This window comes from Phascolarctos cinereus, unplaced genomic scaffold (assembly GCF_003287225.1).
Source record: "Phascolarctos cinereus isolate Bilbo 61053 unplaced genomic scaffold, phaCin_HiC Scaffold_2;HRSCAF=192, whole genome shotgun sequence".
Taxonomy (NCBI): Eukaryota; Metazoa; Chordata; class Mammalia; order Diprotodontia; family Phascolarctidae; genus Phascolarctos; species Phascolarctos cinereus.
Window position 1 is genome coordinate 229,186,998 of NW_027555625.1, and position 24,149 is coordinate 229,211,146.

General features: G+C 44.7%; 1 protein-coding gene across 1 annotated transcript in view; it reads left to right on the top strand.

Annotated features, from left to right (window-relative positions):
- Positions 1 to 23,552, top strand: part of EYA2 (EYA transcriptional coactivator and phosphatase 2) — a 246,806-nt gene extending 223,254 nt beyond the window's left edge. Inside the window, 6 exon segments of the mRNA XM_078149854.1 lie at positions 67 to 125; positions 5,337 to 5,497; positions 9,158 to 9,272; positions 10,043 to 10,164; positions 11,023 to 11,123; positions 22,701 to 23,552. Of these exon segments, the coding sequence (XP_078005980.1) occupies positions 67 to 125; positions 5,337 to 5,497; positions 9,158 to 9,272; positions 10,043 to 10,164; positions 11,023 to 11,123; positions 22,701 to 22,781 (639 nt within the window). The 3' untranslated portion in view covers positions 22,782 to 23,552.
- Positions 23,553 to 24,149: the final 597 nt, after the last annotated feature.

The following is a 24,149-nucleotide window of genomic DNA, read 5'->3' on the forward strand; positions in this document are numbered from 1 at the left end:
TTTCCTTTTTTCCTACCACTCTCCCCCTTCCCTTCTCTTTCTCTTCTTTGGCCAAATGCTTCTCAGGACTGTGACCAGATCCATGTTGATGATGTCTCCTCGGATGACAATGGCCAGGATTTGAGGTGGGGAATTTGGGGGGAAAGATCCCTCTTCCCTTCCCCCACTCCCATTCAATTGTGTACCTTGCTCCTGAAAGGCATCTGTAGGAGTGAGAGTGATGGCAATCATCTGGAAATGTTACCTCTCTTACACCTTTTGTGACCATGCAGACGATAATATGACTTCTATCTCACCTAGCTCTGTAATCATGAGCTCTCTTACTGCCCCTCTCCTCCCAATAACCATTACCTAACGTTGCTTTTGTACTTCAGTTTAGTCAGTCAACAAACATTGATTAAGCACCTACTGTGTGCTAGGCATTATGCTAAGTGCTGGGGATATAATGCAAGACAAAAGATAGTCCCTGTTCTTGAGAAGCACTCAGTTTAATGGGGGAGACAACATGTCTACAACTGTGTACAAACAAGATACATGTGGGATAAACTGGAGATAATCAGCAGAGGGAAAGCACGAGAATTAAGGTGGATCAGGAAAGGCTTCCTGTAGATGCTGCAGCTTTAACTGGGGCACAAAGAGATGAGGAGGGAGAGAGTTCCAGGGATGGGGGACAGCCAGGGAAAATGCCCAGAGTGGAGAGAATGTCTTGAGTGAGTAATAGCAAAGAGGCCCACGTTGCTGGATCACAGAGAGTGAGATGATCAAGCCACTTAAAGGAATGTTGGGATGTTGATTTAAAAAATAATAACGATGATGACAATAACTCATATTTCCATAAAGCATCACAGTTCTTACAGCACTTTCTTCATGACATCTCTCTGAGGTAGGTAGTATAAGTACATTATCTCGATTTTATAGATAAGAAAACTGGGGCTTAAAGTGACTTACCTAGGTTCACATGTGTAGGGTGGTATAATGGAAAGAGTTTTGGGCCTGGAGTCAGACAACCTGGATTCAAATCCCAACTCTTCCACTTAGTACCTCTGTGACTTCGGGTAAATCACTTTTCTTCTCTGTTCTTCAGTTTCCTCATCTGTTAAATGAATGGATTGGAGTAGATGATATCTAAGACACTTTCCAATTTGTATGAACTACAAGCCTATGAATATAGCTAGTAAGTAGCAAAGCTATGATTAGAACCCAGGTCTTCTGACTTCAAGTATAGTCTTCTGTGTTATGCTACCAGCTACTCTGGAAAATTAGTACTGCCCCAGTGAGGGGCTATAGACTGGGTGGCCTTAAAAGCTCCTACTAATAGGTTGTTTTATCTCTCCCTATTTGACTTCACTGGTAGATTTTTAAATTCTAAATTAAAAATCCCCAAGACTGTAAACGGATAAGAACTTTAAAAAGATAAGTATCCTTCATTGTCGTCACTGATGCCAGCATCCATTAGAACTGAACCAGTCTCTTTAAAGACATAATAAACTCACAGTCTGAACTTGCCATTATCCAAAATCGGGAAGAGTCTGAAAACTATGGCCTGCAGACCAAATTCTCACCCCTACCTCTTTTGTACAGCCTCAAGCTAAGAATAGCTTATTTTCATTTCTAAATACAATAAAACTTTATTTTTAAAGTGTAAAAAAAAAAATTCTTAGCTCCCAGGTCTCCATACAAAAGTAGGCCACAGTGGGCCATAGTTTATAGGCCCCAATAACGGAGATGGAAGAGCTAGACTGGTGGGAAGCAAGCTGGGGAGAATTGGGATTTATTTAGAGTAAACCACCAGCTAAGAGATTCAGAATGCAGCCAACCTCTGCAACCCCATACCCTAAATGTTTTCTTACAAAGTAGATTTGGCCCCAAGCTGTTTGAGCATAGGAGAATTTCCTATATGGTTAAATAGAGTTTGGTTCCAAGTTGCTTCTCCCTACAGAATACTATAGTAGAAATAACTAAGTCAGGAAACTGGGTTCTAGTGTCAGCTTCTCCTGCTCTGTGACCTTGGATAAGTCACTCCCCAACTCTGAGCCCCAGCTTCCCCCTCTGTAAAATGAGGGAGTTGGACTAGATGATTTCTTGAGACCCTTTTAACCTCTGGCAATCAGTGAGTTTATGATTCTGACCAAGAAAGCAAAGGAACAGGCACAGGGCCCTGTGAATCTTTGCAAAGGACCCCACATGTAGAAATGATGCAAGGTCTTGCTGGCTAAAATTTAATCAGCTCTTCAAATATTTATTCTCTGACACCAGCCTTTCCAAAATTAAGACCTGGCAAGAAATAAGGCCCGGTCATCGTGCCAAAAGGACTGAGCAAGCCAATGACTCCCAAACTTGTAGAGTTAAATAAGGGAACATTCATCCTTTCCATACAGTCTCCTCATCTGTAAAATGGGGTCATAATACCTGCTTTGTACTGGTTTGCCAGGGCTGTTTTAGAGAAGAATCAAGACTTGGCTTTGGAAGACTTGGGTTGGGGTCCTCCTTCATCTACATACTGTGTGAACTTGGAGGAATCCCTTCTCCCCTCTGAGCCTCAGTTTCCTCTTCTGTAAAATATGCGTAATATTCAAACCACGACCTGCCTCACAGAGTTCTTATGTAGAAATCACTTTGTGAACTGTAGAGCATCAGGAGTGATAATAGTAGTAGTTCTTATTAGAAGCAGGTCTCAAATTGAAAGCAATAATAACAATAGCCGTAGCTTATGTTTAAAGCCTGTAAAGTACTTTACACGTATAAGATGTTCTAAAAGTCTTACGGCAGTTTTAAGATCTAGTAACTTAGAACTGCCCTAAGACTTTTGGGACAACCTGTAGTATCTGATTTGATCTCTAATGAATGACCTAGTTTAACACAGCCCCCTCTGAAGTGTATAGCAATACAACTTAATGACCCTTTTCCCAATAAAATGTCACTTGTACTGTTTATGAAGTGCCCAGGGGCATCTTCCTCCCTCTGGGATCAGATTCTTTTCAATGTCTGAGTCTCTTTCATTTAACTAAGGGCTCCAGGATTATGTATTTATTTCATAGAATTTTATGACGACCCTGGTTACCACTCATCCCATCAATCTGATCAGCTTGGCAGCTAGGGGTCACAGTGGATAGAGGTCTGGCCTGTAATCAAGAAGATCTGAATTTAAATCCAACCTCAAATCATTACTGACTGTGTCTAGGCAAGTCACTTAACCTCTGTTTACCTCAGTTTCCTCATCTGGAAAATGGGAATAATAATAGCACCTATCTCCCAGAGTTGTCAGGATGAAATGAGATAATATTTGTAAAGTGCTTAGCACAGTGCCTAGCCCATAGTAAGTGCTATATAAATATTACCTATTATTATTATCATCATTATCATTATTGTTATTATCATCGTATTCAGCAGTCATTTATTTAGGAGCCAATCATTCAGGGTCTCTGGGTCCCTTCCTTTTTAGATTCAGGTTTTTTGTTTTTGTTTTCCCCTTTTACTGTTCTCACCTCAAGCAAAAAGAGGCAAAGTTCAGTCTCCAATTTGGATACTTGGTTAATGCCTCTGGTGGTAGGTGAAGACACTAGATGTTATTAGTTAAACTAAGTTTTTGGACCATCTGTGGTTTGAACTGAGCATACTCTTTCAGTCCCCTTGTAGCTTGGGAGAATTAGGACTCTTGCCAAATTGTGAGAGATACAGTAGGGAGCCGGGGCGGGAGGCTGGGGGAGGGGGGAGGATGGTATTGTCCTGATGGTCTAGTTAGGCACAAGCCACACTTCACAGCACCGTTTATTTGTAAAGGCATCTTCCACAATAAAGCCACTTTCAACACTGAGAGCTGTAATAACAAACAGAATTTAGTAGGGGGGAAAAGAAACCAACTCACTCTGTGACCTCTTGCTTCATTTTTTTAAACCTATTTGGCAGTATGGTGTAGTATATAGTGTGGTATGGTGGGAAAATCATTGGACTGAGAACCAAGAGCTTAATATGAGACCTTATGTATATTTCAATATAATTGGTTTCCTTTATAATCCAATGTATTTTATTCATTATTCTAAGAAGGGGACCATACAGGCTTCATCAGGCTACCCAGAGGAGTGGTCCATGAGACAAACAAGGGGAGAGCCCCAAGGCTACATGGATCTCTAAGGTCCCTTCTAGCTCTGACATTGTGACTATGATTTTCATGGAATGAAAACCATGATTTAACCTTACTCTTCAGAACTTTTCCTTCTGAATTTCATCATAGCCACCTTTAATCTCCCTTGGCTTAGATTTTGCTATAGTCTCAGAAACCCAAAGTTTATATCCCTTTCCAGAGAAAAATCAGTGACTGGTTTAAAATATCCAGTTGTCATGCTCTGGACCTGAGGTGTCCTAAGCAAGCTCATTGCTTCACCAGCCATATGTCAGCCTGTTCCTTGGCTCATTAACATCCATCACCAAGGCCTCTTACCAGAGAAAGCCCCAGCCAAGAGGCCTGTGTCTCTGTTCAGAGTAACACTAACCATGTGCAGGGAATATTTGAGGAGTATGCATGCTGCTTGCCAGCATTTGATATGTCTGCCAATTTCACAGGGAAACTGATTTCATTGTTCACGCTCAATAAATTCATGATCGTCCTTCTGAGCAAGAAAGGAATTAAGCTGGAGGGGCTGTGTCACTGGTTCTGAGCCCTAAATCTGTTACAGTCACATTATACCTTGGTGGGAGGATAAGGTGTGAAGGAAAGATTTTTGTCCCCTAGAGATCTAGTGCAGTGACCATTGCCCTCTTTACAAAAATAAACCAGTGGGTATTGGAGAGAAGGAAAGAGACTCCCTGGGCCTTGTGAAGAGTCTTCCTTTCTCCCTTCAGATCACAACTGCCACTTAGTTGTAATTTTCATTTCTCCTGCTTAATTGTTCCTAGAGCCCAGTTCTTAACTTGGGGTCCATGAATAGATCTTGCAAACTTGCAAATTATTCTATAAATTAAATTTTTTTAAAAAAAAGAAAAAAACTTAGATGAGAAAAGAAAAAAATTACATCTTTATTTTCAGTAGCCTCTAACTAAAATTTAATTTTTCCTTCAGTTATTTTATTTATTTATTTATTTTTAGGTTTCAGCATTCACTTTTATAAGATTTTGAGTTTTCTTCAGTTATTTAAAAACATTATGCTGAGAAAGGGGTCTACAGACTTTACCATAGACTGCCAAGGGGCCGGGGAAGGGGGGAAAGGCGGGGAGGTCAGCTTCTTTGGAGCCTACTCACATTAACCTTCTCTGTCTTCACCCCCTTCCCACTTCTTTTTGCTTTCTCTACCCTACCCTAATCTCCCCAACCCCATGTGCCCTTCCCTTCCTCTCCACAGTACATACAACTTCTCAGCAGATGGTTTTCATAGTTCAGCGGCAGGGGCCAACCTGTGTTTGGGCTCTGGAGTTCATGGGGGAGTCGACTGGATGAGGAAGTTGGCATTCCGCTACCGACGAGTGAAGGAGATGTACAATACATACAAGAATAATGTTGGAGGTGAGTGAGCTCAGGGAGGGAGGGAGGCTCAGTCTGCCCTGATAGAAGCCGAGAGAGGGTGCAAAGAGAAGAAACTCAATCCTAGTCTGCCCTTCCACTAACTCACCTTGGGAGTCAGTCCAGCCCTCTTGCTCTGTTTCCTCTTCTAATAATGGGGAGAGGACTACCTGTCCTGCCTTCCTTACAGTAAGAGTGATCGTTTAGACCAAAGGTATAGGAAAGTGATGCCTTGAAAAGTTTAAAGAACAGGAAGGATTTGTTTCTCACAAGAAAAAAGATGTTCCAGCTTCCCTTATTATTCATAAATTCAGCAAAAGTTTATTAAGCACCTACTGGGTGTAGAGTACTATGCCAGGTGCTGGGAAAAATGTAGGGTTTAGATGAAGTACTGTCCCAGTTCTCAGGGAGCCTACCGTCTAATAAGTCTGAGAGGGAGAGAGGCTCCCAACACCCTTAACAGGAGAGCTGCCAAGAAATTTCTTACAATCTACTTCCTCGTGATGTTTAGGGATTTTTTGGCTGGAAATCTACTTTAATATCATCACCTGTTTGGCTGATTTTAAATATCAAGTGTTTGAGGAAGGAAATACCAAACTTTCACAAAAGAAACCTGCCTTCCACCCATCAAACACCTTTCTCTTCATGGTTTGGACTTTAAGTCCCTGAGCCAATCAAGTTCCCATTATGGTCTTTCAGGCAGAAAATTAGCCTGTCCCTCATGGGATGGGGATATGGGAGAGGCTACAAGAGGGGAGGATTCCTTGGTGTATAATGACCCTAAATGTCACCTAACTGTCCTTACCAAAAGAGACCAGTTCATAAAATTGCACTTGAAGTCAGTTAATACATGTGTGATCCACCTTCTCTTCCTTAAGACCTCAGTTTCGATATCTATAGCATGAAGACATTGAACTAGAGGACCTCTAAAGTTCTCTCCAGCTCTCACATCCCATGCTCCTATGAATGAGACTTGAATAGTGGATTTTCTAGCATTAGGAGTAAATCAAGAGGGGAAGATGTAGCCACCTCCTCAGCCAACCTTGCCTGTTGTCCCAGCATGATGAGACTAAATGGAGGCAGCTTTAGACACACATATCAAGTAACTAGATGTAGATGTAACTGGAATCATAGAACTTTTGCCAAATTTGGAGATTTCTTACCCTTGGCTGCATGACCAAGTTTTATAAGACACACGCTTTATATTATATCTTTTCTGTGTTCTGGGTATTAGGAAGAACATTGTTAAGCTCAAGAAAGTCCAGATGAGGTGGCAGGGCTAGTGAAGACTTAAAACCATGTCCTATGAGGACTGCTTAAGACAGCAAAGTCTAGCGAAACAGCCCCTGGATTGGGGGTCAACAGACCTGGATCTGAATCCAGGTGCTTACAGAAATCTTTTACCCCCTCAGAGCTCCACTTTCCTCATTTATAAAACAATAATAATAATGACAGCTAGCACTTACCTAATGCTTTAAGGTTTGCAAAGTGCATTATAAATGTCCATTATCTCTTTATCTCTACAACAATTTGGGAGGTAGGTACAATTATTATCCCTGTTTTATAGACAAGGCAAATAAAAATGAAATGACTTGCCAGAGACACATAGCTAGTGTTTGAAGTGGGATTTGAACTCTGATCTTTCCAATTCTAGTTCCAGTGCTCTATCCACTGAGCCATCTAGCTGCCTCACCAAATTAGGATCCATACGCGGCCAAAATAGACAATACTGCCCCTCAGGGGCACTGGAATGATCCAGAGGGTGGTAACTTTCAGCCTTAGGTGTAACTGGGGGGTCATTGAATAAAAATAAGGATTAACTTAACCTAACCCAAGGGCGGCTGCTGAGTAATTTTTTTAAAAGGTCAAGGAAGGCCAAATAAGTTTGGGAACCTCTGAACTAGATGATTTCTAGGGGCTCTTCCACTCAAAATCCTATGAACTCGAGGTGTATAGCCTGGAGAAGAGAAGACTTATGACCTGATCTCTGTCTTCCTATATCTAACACACAGGCTATACTGGGAAAGTAGGACTGGGTTTGTCCTGTGTCCCCCAAGAGCAGGGCCAGTGAGGGGATGGCAAATGTTATAGGGAAGCTGACTTTAGGTAAATAATCAATCCATAAACATCTATTATAACTTTCTGACAACCAGAGCTGTCTGATAATGAAACATAAAGTTCCCTCATAAAACAGTGAGTTGCCAGTCTCTAGTGGTGTTTAAGCAGAGGATGGATGAGGCTTTATACTTTATACTTTGAATAGGGGTTGGACTAGATGACCTTTCAGGCCCCCTCCAATTCTTTGCCCTTACCCTGTTGAAGAGATGGGCTGGGAGAGTGGAGGGAAGGATTCTGGAATTTGTTACATGCCATGAACTGCAATCTGTTTTGCCTTGAACCACTAGGTCCTCCCAGAAGGTCCCCTAAGCTCCAGGAAATACCCTGGACCTCTGTCAGTATAGCTTAATTTTCACATAAGCTGAGGGGAAATTACCAGAGGCGTCATTCTTGGGCCATGGGTATTGTTAACAACTGATGGGATACAGAGTTGAGCAGGCAGGCCTGCGCTCAGGCTGGTGTTTCAGTAGTGAGGAGTGGGATCAGGAGTGGGAGACAAGTCCTGTAGTGAGTGAGTGGGTGGCCTCCTGTGGATTACTGGGAGCCCCTGGGCAAGACAGGGTGTTTTTGTGCATCAGGAAAAGGAGCAGACATCTGGGAAGAGAAAGGAAAGTGTGACTGTGTTGGAGGATAATGGGAGAGGCTTAAAAAACACACCTTTGGGAGGAAGTGATTCAGAGGCATGGTGGAAGGAGAGAGAGAAAGGGCCAAGACTGGAAGCAGAAAGACTTGAGCAAACTTTAGGTGGGTGGGCAAGGAAACGGAAGCCCAAGAGCATGTCTGGAACAGTAGGAGCCCGAGTCATTACCACCGCTTGTACTCGGCATCCACTTTGTGTAAGAGCATTGGAGTTGGTGTCATAAGACAGCCCAAAGGAAATTGAGTTCAAGATGGAGGCATTATGGTATACTGGAAGCACCACACTAGGGTTCAAGAGACTTGGTTTACTTGTGAGCTCTTCATCCCTCTCAGAATAAGATTTTCAGTAAAATGAAAGGGTATGTAAATCTCTGTCATGTTAATACAGCATGACCCCTGACCCTGCAGGAGTTTAGTCAGTCTGATTAGGCTTTGGAATAAGGATTTTAGTCCCAGCTGTACCGCAAAATTCACTAGGTGACCGTGGACAAATCACTTTGCCTCTTGACCCTCAGTTTCCTCATCTATAAAATGGGGGGGGGTTGAGGATTTAGACTCTGAGGATCCTTCTCACTCCAAAATCCTGGCCCTGTAGAAAGATGGGACAGTTATGACCACACAGAGAACAATGAATGTTGAGAGCCATCTGTCCATAAGGCCAGAGGAGAAAGTAGCATCCTCATCCCAATGGACTCCAAAACGGAAGAATTCAGTTGGAGACTGAAAGCTAAGCATCCATGCACAGAGTGATAGAATCTTGAGACTATAAAGCTGGAAGGAACTTTGGGCCTCATTTCATTTAATCTCCTCAGGGTCAGGCCAATCTGTTTCCACTTGCCCCAGATAACACTTGGGGGTTCCCCAAGATGATTAATGACATCAGTGCCTTCTTTCCCTTGCCCCTAGGTTTGATAGGGGCTCCCAAAAGAGAAACTTGGCTGCAGCTAAGAGCAGAACTTGAGGCCTTGACAGACCTCTGGCTGACACACGCCCTCAAGGCACTGAATTTAATACATTCTCGGTAAGTACAGTGGAAAAATGACCAGAGGGCTTCCTCTGTTCTTTGTGCCCCCTGAGCTTCCTCTGAGCAAAGGACAGTGGCTTCTAGATTAGGACTTGACCAACTGAATGTATAAGAGGCTGGGAATAATAAGGTTTGGAGACACTGATCCTAAAAGGGTTGGCTTGGCTGCTGGGTAATTAATTTTCTTAGCCTCCCCTCAGTGAATGAGACAGGTTAAAAGAGGGTGCATCAGTGGAGGAAAATGTCCCATTCATGAAATTCCAGACATCTGGAAGGATTGAAGTACTCTTGGTGTTATTAGACTGACCCAGAGGTGTCCTGGTAAATGTTTTAACAACCAGTTCTCAATTAAAAAAAAATGTATCTATGACTCACTCTTAAGGTTAATCTGCATCATTACCATTTTTGCCATCAATTTCTTACGTCTAGACAATCAACAATTTACAAGTCAAGCTGTGATGTGTAACCGTTGCTCTTTTCCAGGGTTTAAGTGCTCACATTAAAGATTTCATAATCAGCTCTCTCACGCCAATACAGGCTGGCTCCAGCATACTTGACCCTCATGTCAAATAGGCTATAATCTGGTAGCATCAGGCTAACTTGAGGGTGAGATGCTAGAAACTTGAACCCAAGCTATATTTTGGGGTACTCCTCAGAGTACCATGTATCTACTCCAACCTCCCCACCCTAATCTTATGTTTCAAAGGACAACCACCCAGCTTCAGTCCCTCATATTTTTTAACCCTTGTTTTTTGTTTGTTTTCCAGGCCTAATTGTGTCAATGTGTTGGTTACCACCACTCAGCTCATCCCTGCCCTGGCTAAAGTCTTGCTCTATGGGTTGGGCACAGTCTTCCCTATCGAGAACATCTACAGTGCAACCAAGACAGGTCAGAGCAGTCAGGAAGTTAGGACTACTCAGTGACAGAAGTGTAGACAGCTCCTCCTGTGATAGTGGTGGGAAGGGAATGGGACAAGACCAGGGGAGACATAAACTGGAGCAAGTGAGACCAAGGAAGACTGTTTTACAGGAACAGTGGCTTGGAGGCAGAAGTAAAAGACTGATTTTGTCCCTGTCAGACACAGACCACTAGTTAATACCCACCTACTTCCTCACCTATTCCTGCAGGGAAATTTATTTGAGAGTATCCAAAAGTAGAATTTGGTCCATTGGTTAGGAACTTGTAGTACAGAGCAGATTTGGGGGGATACTTGACTAAGCAGAGTGAATACCCCTCCCCAAGAAAGCAGTGACTATGAGTTGTCCACTCCGGGAGCCAGAAGACCAAGGTAGTGAGATGAGGTCAGTGTCTGGCTTGAGAATGGAATCAGGACACCTGCCTCTCAGCCCATTGTACTAACTCCGACAAAGACTGTCATCATCTGTGAGGGGCCTTGGATATCATCAAGTCCAACCACCTCATTTGAGGGCAAAGAGAACCAAAGGCCTAGATGCCTTGGCTAAGGTCACACACTGAGTGTAGCTGCAGTTAGGACTACAACCAAGGTCTCCTGACTAGAATTCAGGACCAGTGTGCTTTCTCCTCCTACACCATGCCGGCAGGCATAGAACGAGACAGGCCCCCCTTCTACTGCATCCACCAGATGAGATGGTACAGGGTTCCTTCTGACCATCCCAGACATCTGGGAAGATGGGGAACCAGGAAGAAGCTGCCATCTAGGGTAGGAAAAAGGGAAGGCCTCTAGGTACAACCCTTATCACTAACTGGTGACTTCTTGGTCCACAGGAAAGGAGAGCTGCTTTGAACGGATAATGCAGAGGTTTGGGAGGAAAGCAGTCTATATTGTAATAGGAGACGGTGTGGAAGAGGAACAAGGAGCAAAGAAGGTACGTAGACATGTTCTTTCTCTGCACACCTCACCACTCTTCCATGGTGGCACTGGTGGTATTTGTCAGACCTTAGTGGCTCAGGGGCTCAGCCAGAATGGACAGGACCCTGGAAATTCAGCTGTTATTCCTTCCCTCCAAGAGGGGTGTGTGTGTGTGTGTGTGTGTGTGTGTGTGTGTGTGTGTGTGTGTGTAAAGAAATCTAGGTTTGTAGTCAAGCAACCTGGATTTGAATCCCAACTCTGTAACTTGTTACCTTCGTGACCTGAAGCACGTCACTTAAATTCTTTGCACCTCAATTTCCTCACCTGTAAAATGAGAAGGGTCAGACCCTAATGGACCTTCTGTCGCTATATCTCTGATCATATATATGTGTGTATGTTTGTTTTCTGTTTTTTTACATTGACTACGTGGTGGAACTTCATTCACTGCACCGACTTCCTCAGGCCCAGGCATGGTTTGGATCTCTCTTTCCCAGGCTCTTAGTTCATCACTCTTTTCCCATTTGTAAATCGTAGAAGCATCCTGAGTAATTTCCTATTCTAAATCCCTTCTCCAGGCCACTGGCCGCCACCTCCCCTGATAACCACTGAGTCGGTTGAGGAATGCTTTCCCCTAGAGCCCAGCTCTGCTTTTTTGGGGGTGGGCTTCCTTTTCATATATCACATGTTCCAGGGACTGTTCCCAGTTAATAAAGACAGCATTAAGCTTGTGAAAAAGTAAAATCCCATTTCTGTGATCTCAGACTACCAAGTAGGGGAGACATGGGGGGCTGCCGAGTTCTTAGAAGGAAAAAACGACAGCTGAATTCCCAGGGTCTCAGTCATTCCAGCCAAGCCTCCCCCTCCCTCTGCCTGCCCTAGCCAGGGCTGGGAAATATTACTGCCAATGCCACGGAGCTTAATAATGAGGCCTGGTTGTGTTTCACCTTCAAGTCTCTGCTCCCCACAATGGGCAGTTTATTAAAGCAAAGGAAGCCCAAAACAAGAAATGACTCTTGGCTTGCATACCCCAAAGGGGCCTGCACTGGGGAAACACTGGGAATACAGGATTGGGGTCTTGTAAAGGGGCTGTTCAGAGCAGCTAGGTGGTGCAGTGGGTAGAGCTTGGAGTCAAGAAGACTCATCTTTTTGAGTCCAGATCCGACTTCAGCTACTTACTGGCTGTGTGGCCACCATCATTAGCCGAGTCAAGTTAGCCCTGGAAGTAGGGGCTTTAATCACATCAGTCAATCAATAAGCATTTATTAAGCACCTCTGCCAGGCCCTAGGGTCACCAATACGAAAGTGAGAAATCCTGCCCCCAGGAAGCTTACATGCTAGGAGATTCTCATGGCATTTGATGAATAGAAAGCAAATTAAAATGCAGACCAGTCCCTACAGGACAGCCTTAGCAAAGGCTCTTAAAATGAGACTTGTTCATCCAATTGGAAGGGATGTTCTTAGAAGTCAAAGAAAATCCTACTTTGCAGAGTGGGGACTGAATGTCACAGCAGCTGTTTCCCTGAAAGGCAAAAAGGGCAAAAATTCAAGAGGATCCAGAGGAAGGAAGGGTTCTCATGTATGTATGTATGTGGAGTCTGGTGGACACTAGAGACCCCTTCTCAGAATAATGTTTTAAAATGCATAAAATAAAAGTACTCAGGGTTACAAAATTGAATGGAAATCAAAACAGATTTTTTTTTTCCCATTCAAGCTCACAGCTTTCCTAAAATCCATGCAAGAGCTTCTAGGGTAGATAAGTCCCTGGATGATAGTGGGTCAGTAAGAGAAGCTGTGGCCATTAAGGCCATGAAACTTTGGAGCTCATTTCCTGGTGCTTCTGGCTTCTGACAGACCCCATCAGGGAGAGAGTTCTGGGCTGCTGTTGGAATGAATGCGTATATATTGGAGTAGGGAGGTTAGCCCTAAGAGGGGAAGGAAGTGAAATGCTCGGAGGGGAAGGTTCTGCCACAGGCCCCTGAAAATCAATCTCTCTCTCTCTCTCTCTCTCTCTCTCTCTCTCTCTCTCTCTCTCTCTCTCTCTCTCTCTCTCTCTCTCTCTCTCTCTCTCTCTCTCTCTCTCTCTCTCTCTCTCTCTCTCTCTCTCTCTCTCTCTCTCTCTCTCCACTCCTCCCCTCTCTTTCCCAGCTTAAATTCTGGAAGAAGGGCAATTGGTCCCAGAGCTGGCCTTCAGGGACAGTACCAAAGCCCCACCTGCTAGCAAGGGACAAATTCTGCAGAGCAGCAGAACCATGGCTCTGCTAAGGGCCCTCTTTGCTTCCACTGCTTTTCAAATGAAGCGGTCTGCCCCATTAACAGGAAAAGCTACTTGCACAGGCCTGCCATGGCCTTATGATTGATGGGAGTCATTAGTTCAGGCTGCTGTACACCTGAGCTGGATAAAATATGAGGAAGGGAAGAGAGCCTTGCAGTGTTTCTGCTGACAGCGTTGATAATATCTCAATTTTAGTGGGTCATTTTTCTCCTCCTCTCCACAAGTGATAAATCCAACCGAGTTCAGGAGCCATCAAGGAACCAAGGCCGCAGAGGGAGGGGCCTTCTCCATCCTCTTCCCTGCTCACCCTCACCACTGCCCCCCCAACAACAACAAAAGGAAATAGAGTCACTAAATGGAGAAGGATTGACTGAGAGATTGACTCAAAGGGCTCTCCAGTTGAAGGCCCGTGTAATGGCACTGTGTTCACTGCCTGGTGTTGGGGAATTGTAGTTTTCCTGGAGGAACCAGGAGATGTCAGGAATAGTCTGGAGTGCAAAGAGCACAGGACTGTCCATTTACTGGATTGCCTGGTCAGTGATCAATGGAGGAGCTAGTGCTTGAGGAAGGAGGGAGTAAGGAAAGGCTGGTTGGAAGGCTTATGGATATTCACAAGCCTTTCTTTTCTTGTTGGTTTGTACTGGGAGGCCCTGAAGAAAAGGAACAGGACAAAGAAAAGGACTGAAACTGTGATTTTTTTGGTAGGAAGGGACTCCTAGATGGGAAACTCTCTATCAGACTGGTACCTTCCCAGCCACTTACAGAGTTGCCTGCAGCAGTGAAAAATTAAGTAGTTTGCCCAGGTTACACAGCCAGTATTTGTCAGAGGTGAGGCCTGAACCCAGATTTTCCTGGTTCTAAGACCAGCTGTCCATTCACTGACTACAGGAGGATGTGGTTATCATTTCTACCTAAGCAGAACAATATTGGCCTACCATCACTAAGATTTAGCTTTGGGCAGTTTTTCTACCATTGAAGACAATTTTTGCATTGTGAGTAAGGGTTGTAACCTGTGCCCCCATAGGAATTCAAATCCAAGATGGATCCCCTTGACCTTAGCCTGATTAATACAGTGGTCTAAGCAATCGTTGATGAATTTATTAATCAACTTAGCAAGTAATTCAAGTGTATGCAGAATAATTATGAGGCTCATTTAAGGATAGCCCTGGAGCTCAGCTGAGAGGCAGAGCTGAGGAAGGATGGTATACCAGACATTGTGGGGGACACCCTATGCAAAAACATGGACTTGGGAAATGGCACTGAGACCATTGTGGGGGATGCTTACTGGAAAGTTCCTTGGTCTCATCTAGAATCTCCTTGAATTTATTAGGCTCAGAATAATGTTAATATAAAGGCCAAATGGGCATCACTGGGAAGAGATGTTTAGCTGAGAAGGCCAGTGTCCTGACTGCCCTTTTCAAAAAACTCAGCTTGTCACCTCCATTTCCTAGCTCAGAAGGGTAACCATAGGAAATTCTCCATCTGAGTCTGGCCTCGTTTCAGACCACTACCTGAACCATCCACAAAGTTCAGAGACTTCAAGCTCACTATGGATGTGCAGAAGGAAAAGACAAATGAACATTTGCCCTGCAGGGGCCTGGGTGAGGGGAGGGTCACTGTAGCCAGGAAAACCAGGGCCAGAGCAGCGTCAGGCAACCAACAAGTCAGAATTTAAAGAGAAATTGGAAGTGTGACCCTTCCCCCTCCCCCACTTCCCCGCATTTCCCACCACCACCACAACCACCACCTCTGACCCAGAACTTTTTTTAAGAACCCTGCCAGGACCACCATTGTGACGCTAGAAAGATTGTCAGCTGAGTCAAACGTTTTTCCCCTGGGGATGGAGGAAAGAAAACCCCTTCCTCCAACCTGCCCCTTGGACCTTAAAGCATTCTAGTCTTTGTTGCCTGGTATCCACCTCTACTGGGGAGACTCTGCTTTGAATCAAAGGAAAAGGATTAGCATGTATTAGTCATTTTATTATTCAGATGGGTCCCCAGCCAGAGGCTTCTCACAAACAGCCAGGCTCAGTGTAATACATACCCCTTGTTTCTCAGTGTGTGTTTTCCTTCATTTAGACATGTAAGTGTAGCTCTGCATGTTAACATATATATGTACACACATCCACATGCCACAGGCCCTGTGCGGCCTCTCAGGGCACATAAGCCATTTCCCAGATTTAATGAGACACAGCATGGTGAGGTAAGGGGGTAGCAGTTAATAAGTGCATAGCACAGCATCATCATCGGCCCTCCCTGGATTTGTCCGATTATTGTAGAGTTAAGTCACTGCTCAAACAGGAAAGGTCTGGATGGGGCCAAGTAGCAGTTGTCGCTCCAAAGGATTTCTTTTTTCTTCCTACAAACTGAACTGGGGTTATCAGCAGCATTGGAAAACATGCACACTCTTAATGGGGAAAAAACCAAACTTTTTAGTTGAACCTGAGGCTGCAGGTCTCCTCAGACTTCACGTACCATTGCCTGAGGGATTATAGATTCAGATTTAGACCTGGAGAGATTGATTATTAGAGGCCCCATATTCAATCCTAATTTTAGAGATAAAGTATAAAAGGGCAGCTAGGTGGCTCAGTAGATAGAGTGCCAGGCCTGGAGTCAAGAAGACCTGAGTTCAAATCTGGCCTCAGATACTTACTGTGTGACCCTGGACAAGTCACTTAACCCTGTTTGTCTCAGTTTTCTCATCTGGAAAATGACCTGGAGAAGGAAATGACAAACCATTTCAGTATCTCTGCCAGGAAAACCCCAAATGGGATCAGGAAGAGTCAGACACAACTGAAACTACTGAACAACAACAACAACAAATAAAAGATAAAACGTGAACACAGAGGTGAAGGTATTTGCCTGTCTACCCAGCTAGGATGTAACAAACTGGGATTCGAACCCAGGTCTCTGACTCCACATCCATCATTCTTTGTACTATGCAATACAGCCTTGCTTAGCAAGGGATAACAAATCTTGGAGCTTGAAGGGACCTAGAGGTCAACCAGTCCAACTTTCGTACCTGAAGAATGAATCTCATCTCTAGCATCCTGACAAGTGTTCATCCAGCCTCTTGCTTTAATTGTTTGGGGGACAAGGAAGTCATTAACAATAGTAACAATAGGGCAGCTAGGTGGCGCAGTGGATAGAGCACTGGCCCTAGAGTCAGGAGGACCTGAGTTCAAATACGGCCTCAGACCAAACACTTGACACACTTACTAGCTGTGTGACCCTGGGCAAGTCACTTAACCCCAATTGCCTTAAAAAAAAAACAATAATAACAATAATAGGTAGCTTTTATATAGCACATTGAAGTTGGCAGAGTGCTATACATATGTTTTCCCTTTTGATCCTCACAATGAACCTGGGAGGTAGGTGCTGTTGTCCCCTTTTTATAGTTGAGGAAACTGAGGCAGACGAAGGTTAAATGACTTGCCCGGGGTCATACAGCTAGGAAGTGTCCGAGACTGGATTTGAATTCAGGTCTTTCTAACTCCAGGTTCAGCACTGAACCACCCAGCTGCTGCTGCATAGCACAAGGAACAGAACGGTATCAGTGAGAACAATGGACATGGAGGGCTGGGTCTGAGGTCTTTCCTCTAGCACATATGTAGCAGTGTAGGCTGAACAAATCACCTTACCTGTCTGAATCTTAATTTCTCCATCTGCAAAATGGGACTCATTACTCTACCTACCTCACAAAGCTATTGTGAGATATTTCCTAAACAGAGAGACACTATAGAAATGTGTTGTTGTTCAGTCTTGTTCAACTCTTCATGACCCATTTGGGGTTTTCTTGGCAAAGAGTCTGGGGTGGTTTGCCATTTCCTTCTCCAGCTCATTTTACAGATGAGGAAACTGAGGCGGACAGGGTTAAGTGACTTGCCCAGGGTCACAGAGCTAGTAAGTGTCTGAGGACAGATTTGAACTCAGGAAGATGAGTCTTCCTAACTCCAGGCCTGGTACTCCTATACCTAGCTGCACCCCCAGCCCTTAGGAGCTTAAAATTTCATTTAATCTAGCTAAAACAATAAAATTCTATTTTGGGACAGCTATAATTTCCTCATATTGATGTGAAATCTTTCTCCCTGTTAACTTCCACCCACCCACCAGTCCTTCTTCTTTCTCATCTCTGGGAGCAAACAGAAAATTCCTCGGTAACATTTCTGATATTTGTGGACAACTGTCATCCCTCGCCTCAGGCTTCTTCTCTTCAAATTGAGCTCCTTCAGTCCCCCTCCCAGAAGATGACAGATTTAGAGCCAGAAGGGACTTTAGAAGTCGCCTAATCCACCATCTCAATGTGCCTTCATTTCCACCTCCCTCCCCATAGTGGATGCCTTTCTCTAGATGGGCTCTAGTCCCTCATCTGAAATATGTCACTTCTCAGGCCCAGGAGTTTGTTCAGCCCCACTGCTTCCCTCTCCCCCCCTGCCACCTCTAGCCAAAAATAAATAAATATGCGTGTTTGGGAGAGAGAAAAAAATTCCCTCCTTAAGGGAAGTTTTGAGGAGGTCTCCAGGGAGGGCGATGACGCCTGAATGCTTTCTTGCCCCTCCCCTCATTGGCTCAGAACTCAGCAGGCTGGCTGTGGGAATCATTGGCATGACCACAGGCTCCATCTGTCCACTGGTCCCTAGGGCCCGGCCAGCAGCTTGCTTGGCATAAGCTGTGTAGTGAGCTAACCCTCCTGTCTTTGTCTTTAGTCAGGATTAGGGGTGCCTCCCTGTTCTTTTAGCCTTCTTTCTGCCATTATCATGACCATTAATATCATCAGAGATGGTGGTGGTGATGTTCTCCTTTTCGCATAGCAGAAGGGAATACCCGGAGTGTCCCTCCACACAGCTGCCCTGGCCGTCTTCGTGTCTGGGACATTTACAGTTCCTCACATATTTCTGGTTAGGCCCAGAATTATAACGATCCAAGCCTGATGTGTCAGAAATTGGGGACATTAAAAGGGACAGGCCCACCTAGATTTGTAAACTTCTTGAAGGCAAGGATTATGTCTGCCCCTCCTCTCAGTCGTCTATGACGTGTTCCTCAGGCTTTTGGCTATACAACTGCATTAATGATTTACATTTCTCTCTTCTCCCCCGTACCTCCCCCCAAAAGACATACAAAGAAGTACTCATCCTCTTCCCCATGCCTGTCCTTCTGGAGACAAGCTGTCCGTTTCTGACCCTCTGTAAATGTCTGTCCAGATTAACTAATGGGTAAATCAATGAGCAATAGAAAACAGTGCGCCTGCTTAGACCATTTGGTACAGTCAGAGAATGAACAGATGGATAGATGGATGGATGAAAAAGCATTTATTAAGCACTTATTATGTATGAAACACTGCTACATGATCATATTGCTTGCCTTCTTGTTGGGAGGGAGGGGAGAGGGGGAAGAAGGGAGAGACTCGGAGACTCAAAATCTTTCAAAAAATGAATGTTAAAATTTGTTTTTACATATAATTGGAAAAAATATTTTAAAATAAAGTTAAAAACACTATGCTAAGTGCTATAAAAAAGTAAGCCTGACCCTGTTCTCAAAGAACTCAAATTCTAATGAGGAAAGATAACACATTTAGAAGGTTTCAGCTACAAGACAGAAAGAGAGGTCCCATGGTCTTTGGGTCATAATAATGCATCTTATTTAATTTCATTTCTACTAATAAAATCACATCCTATGCTTGCCACAATGCCTGGCATATAGTAGACTTTAATAAAGGTTTATTGATTGATAAATTGATATCAGTTTCTGATGTTGAGCCATTGGACAGTGCCAAGGACTTTGGTGGCAAGAACTTTCTTTTCTGGGTCTTCCGTACCCAGAAAAACAGTTGTCGTGTTGCACATCCATGGGAGTTTTGTGCCCACGTAGTAGTTGCAAGAAGTGGGCTGGAAGTAGAAATCAGGGGTTTAGGGGTCACTGCCATTCTTGGGGCTCTTGGGTTTACTTCCCTGTAGTGGCTGTTGGTCAGCAGTTGGGGTTGGTGATGGTAAGGAAAGGTGAACCCCTTCTCCACAGTGATTGTTCCCTTCAGGGATGGGCTTGGGGGGTTAGGCTGGAAACAGGGCCAGTGGTCCAGGAGCACTGCCTATTCCCAAGGCTCTTTCTTGGATTTGGGATCCTGGGCTATCTCCAAAGACTGACATGGCGGCCTCATAGGTAGAAGTTGTTATGAATGACTGACCTATTCTCCAAAGGAATTGCTTTCCTGGGTCATGGATACCCCTGGCCTGTGAACCAGGAGGCCTGAGCTGTAATCCCAGCTGTGCCACTCATTCCCTGTATAAATTATTTTGAGTGACTTTAGGCAAGTCACTTCCCCTTTGCTGGGCCTCAACTGAAGGGTTGATGAGGTTATCAGAGCAGTGTGGTTCTGGGGAAGTAGCACAGATTTGAAGTCAGAAGACCATGATTCAGATTTCAGCTGTTTGACCTATATGGCCTTGGACAAGTCACTTAAACCTCAGTTTCCTTGTCTGTAAAATGAAAGAGTTGCACAGATGATCTCGAAGGTGCCTTCCACTCCTAAATCTATGTCCTCTGACTCTGTGATCTCAACCTAGATATAAGTAATCATTGCCTTCCAGCTCTGAAATTCATTGGATCTAAAAGATGCCAAGGCCTACCTTGACCGAAGATTAAAGGCAACTTTAATGTGTTTTGGGGGTATTGGGGGGGGGGAGTAGGAAGAACTTATTACTTAAATCATGAAAAGATTCGTGATTTCATCCTTATAGGTAGAACCCCACCTACACAAATTATAATCTTTCTCTGCCACTATTAGTGGAGAAGTGATACGCACTTAGTTTAACTGATTCTTGAATGGTCGACAACAAGAGCCCAGGGCCACCTCTACACCCCTAAGACTTTAGTAGAGTAGAGGATGATGGAGAGAAGAACAACTTCAGAAAAGAAAATTAAAAGACAAGAGAACAGAAGTGAGTCCATAGGAGATGCCAAGTCAAGGAGCATCTTGTGTGGAAGTAGAGACCGGTTAGAACCGAGCTGCAGGGTCAGAATCTGGGGCTCAGGGAAGCCATTATGTCTGAGTCAAGGATGAATGAAATGAAAAAGAACTTATCAAGTTCTGTGCCGAACACTGCACTAGTACAAAGGCAAACGTCCCTACCCTCACATTGCTTCCACTTTAATAAGGAAAAACGACAGAGAGGGGGTATGGTGGCTAGGGAGGGTGTTTACAGTTGGGAAGCCTAGGGGAAAGGTGCGTGAGTGATGCCACAGGTCAGTTGATTATTTGACAGAACATTGGAAAACCAGACAGAAATGTGTTTTTCAAGGACCAGGAGAGCAAAGAACAGAGGTTCTTAATCTTGATTTTTAAAAATATTTTGATGATTGTACTTCAGTCCAGTTGAACTTTAACTGGCTTCCTTTGTGATCCTCTCTGTATTTTATTTTATGTGGGCAGCTAGGTGGCACAGTGGATAGAGCTCCAGCCTTAGAGTCAGGAGGACCTGAGTTCAAATCCAGCCTCAGACATTTGACACTTACTAGCTGTGTGACCCAGGGCAAGTCACTTAACCCCGATTGCCTCACCAAAAAAACAAAAACAAAAAAAGGGTTAACTAATTGTGTTTTATTTTATGCATCTAAGATACAATTCTGAGAAGGGGTCACCAGACTGACTTTCCCATTCTACCAAAGGGAAGTCCATGTTACCAAAAAGGGGAAGACCCCTTGGCTTAGAAAGAAGCCTAGATTGGAAGTAGAAAGAAGAGAAAATACCTTTCAGGACAACCAGACAAGAGGCAGAATGCCTAGAGATAGCTTTTCTTTCTCTGTGGTGAAGGTTGGGCCCTGGTCAGGTTTGTGGCTGGCCTGAGTCACAGTGGCAGGAATGGGCAGGTCAGCCAGTTACAACTCCCCTCTCTCCAGGAATGGAGCTGGGACAGACTTCTCATAATACTTCTTATACATTATATAGAGGAGGAAATGGATGTTCAAACCCTCTGTTTGCATATAGTCATCTTGGTCATGAAGACCAAGGCGGTGATCCCACCAGGTTGTGAAAGGGATAGAAAATTGGTAAAGAAACTTCCCTGTGAGCAAGTGAGGTGACTAGGGCTTTGCAAGATACCTACATGGGAGGGGATCATGTTTCCTTCTTGCCTGTGGAGTGTTGGCCAATTGCTGGAACAACTGTACTCCCCCGACCCCAGATGCCAGTGACCACCCTAGGAGATCCAGGGTTAGCAGGGGGGTATCCGGGGAAAAGGCATCACAATGCCGGCTGCCCTCCCCCTCTGTAGTAACCTATCTGAGGGTGGGGATTATGGCACCTTCCCTAGCACCAAGCACAGTGCCCCACAGAAGGTAGGCATGTCTATCCATAATCATAATAGTTGGCAAGGCATCCATGGTGGAGTGGAAAAAGAACCAGCCCGGAGCTCGGGAGAACCTGAGTCCGATCCCTATATCTAATACAAGTGGGCTTGTATGATGGACTCCTGGAGCAGTCTGGGGAAGCCTAGGGACCCCTTCTCTGAATGTTTTTAAATGCATGGGGGAAAAAAAACTACATAGGATTGCAAAGGAAATCAATTTTACTGAAATAAGTTATCAAAAAAAATTTTAAGCAATTTTCAGATCCGTTAAAATATGTCCATGGACCCCAAGCAAAGAACTCCTGCTCTAACACATACTGGCTGTATGACCCTGGACGAGTCATTTAACTTCTCTTGGTGCCTCCTAGCAACTAAGATGCTAAGCTGCAGAGCAGGTGTCCAACCAGCAAAATTCCCTTCACTGGGAATTCCTTGTAACAATGAAATCACAAGTCTAGCCCAAAATAATACCAGTTGATATGCTTCCTATTAAAAAAAAACAAACAACATTTCTCTGACACTGTAATTAGCCCCTGGGAGCTGACTTGGCTTCTTTATTCTTGGTACTCTCCATGTGTTATAGTGAGCAGACACCTCTCTCCTGTTCCTCTCATCTCTGTGATTAAGAATCACCTGTTCTGCCTGGGCCAAAAGCCCCTTTGCCAAGAGCTCAAGAGAATACCCCCTTCCTGCCTCACTTCAGCATCCCTCAGACATTGAATGAGGATGTTGCAGACCTAAAGCAGAGGGTATGGACTATTGTGAAAGGCAGCATGGTGTGGTGGAAAGAACCTTGGAATTAGAGTCAGAAAGCCCAAATTCAAGTCTGATTTTTGCCTTGTGACCAAGTGGCATTGGACAAGTCACTTCTCCCTTTGACCCTGTTTACTCATCTGCAGAATGGAGAGGACAGCATTTGCTCCTGTTCTGTAATGTGCATTATACCAGAGAAAGGTGAACTATTTGTCCTTCTTTTGCAGCACAACATGCCCTTCTGGAGAATCTCCTGCCATGCAGACCTGGAGGCCCTGAGGCATGCCCTGGAGCTGGAGTACTTATAGCAGAGCCACAGGGAGGTGGCCCTGAGCTTGGCTGGACAGTTCCCACCCACACCCCTGCGCAGCCCACTCCTTTTCCTTCCTGCCTCCCAGCTTCAGACTTTGAGGGCTTGGACAGAGCAGAGACTGAGCAGTCACCCTAAAGTGGGGCCCACTTACTGGGAAGCCAAGGTCCTCTGAGGAAATAAAGCTACATCTCCAAGGTTAAACTGAGAGCCCTCCAGGAGGCAGCTGGGGAGGGTCTGACTTTGGGGATGAAGATGGGAGTGAAGGGCAAGGATGTGGGCCCAGAACTCTTGGGGACTCAATGACCGCGACCTCCTGCACAACTCACTGAAGGGAAACAAGAAATCACTGACAGGAGGAGCAGGCAGGTTATTTTTTTTTAATTTATGAACTAATCTCATTACTCTGGTATTATGCTCTCGTACCTGTGATGGCGGATTTCTTTGTTGCTGGTTTTGTTTTTCAAACTCTCTCATTGGGATGGGGTTGGGGGGGGGCTTACAGATCTAACTTAAGGAGATCTCTTCTTCAAATTGTATTCTGAGGGACAATCACATTTTGTAAATTAGTAAGTGAGGACGTTCAGGGTCATCAAGAAGACCTGGAGCTTATTTTTGTTCTTGAAAAGCCTCCTGATGGCGGGTGAATAGTGCACGGTGCCTTATGTGGCCATCTTGTTTTGGGATTAGGGGAGGGAGAAAGAAGGTGAGGGGAAGCTGTACCTTGTGAGACTGAAAGGCATTGAATAAAACCACGTTTACATTTTGAGGTAGGAGTAACCTCTTTGTTTCTGAGGTCACAGGCATCCTGGGCAGAAGTCTGCTTGAATGGAGAATGTTTTGGGGAAGCAGAGATCCTTGGGAACCCCAAGACCTGCCTGACTATTGACCCACAGGGGGACCCAGTAGGACCTAGGTCTCTCTTAAAAGACTGGGGGTAACTCTGCATTGGCAAGAGTCATGGGAAAGGGTGACCTGTGGTCTGGTAGCCAAGGCAATGCAAGAGCTTGGGGCTCAGGGAGCCCACAGTGTGACGGAGTATCGTAGAAATGAACCCTGTGATAGACTGAGCACTACTACTTTGACACAAGGGTTTCCTGGAACTGGGGAGTTTTCACCAGGCAGTTGGCTGGGCAGGGGGATGTGGGGGGCCCAGAACCAAAGTCAGCCATGGCAAGATGAGGAAGCAGACGCAAGCTGCTTGGTCCCCACTGCCCTCCTGGTGCTCTCTTTCCTTTCCCCCATCCCATTACCAGAATCCACTCTCTGGAAAGGTTCTCTTTATGTTTATTCACCCCGAGGTTTGAAAGACTAAGAGAAAAGTTTACAATTTTAACAGTGGCAAAACTTCGCTTATGCTCCAATA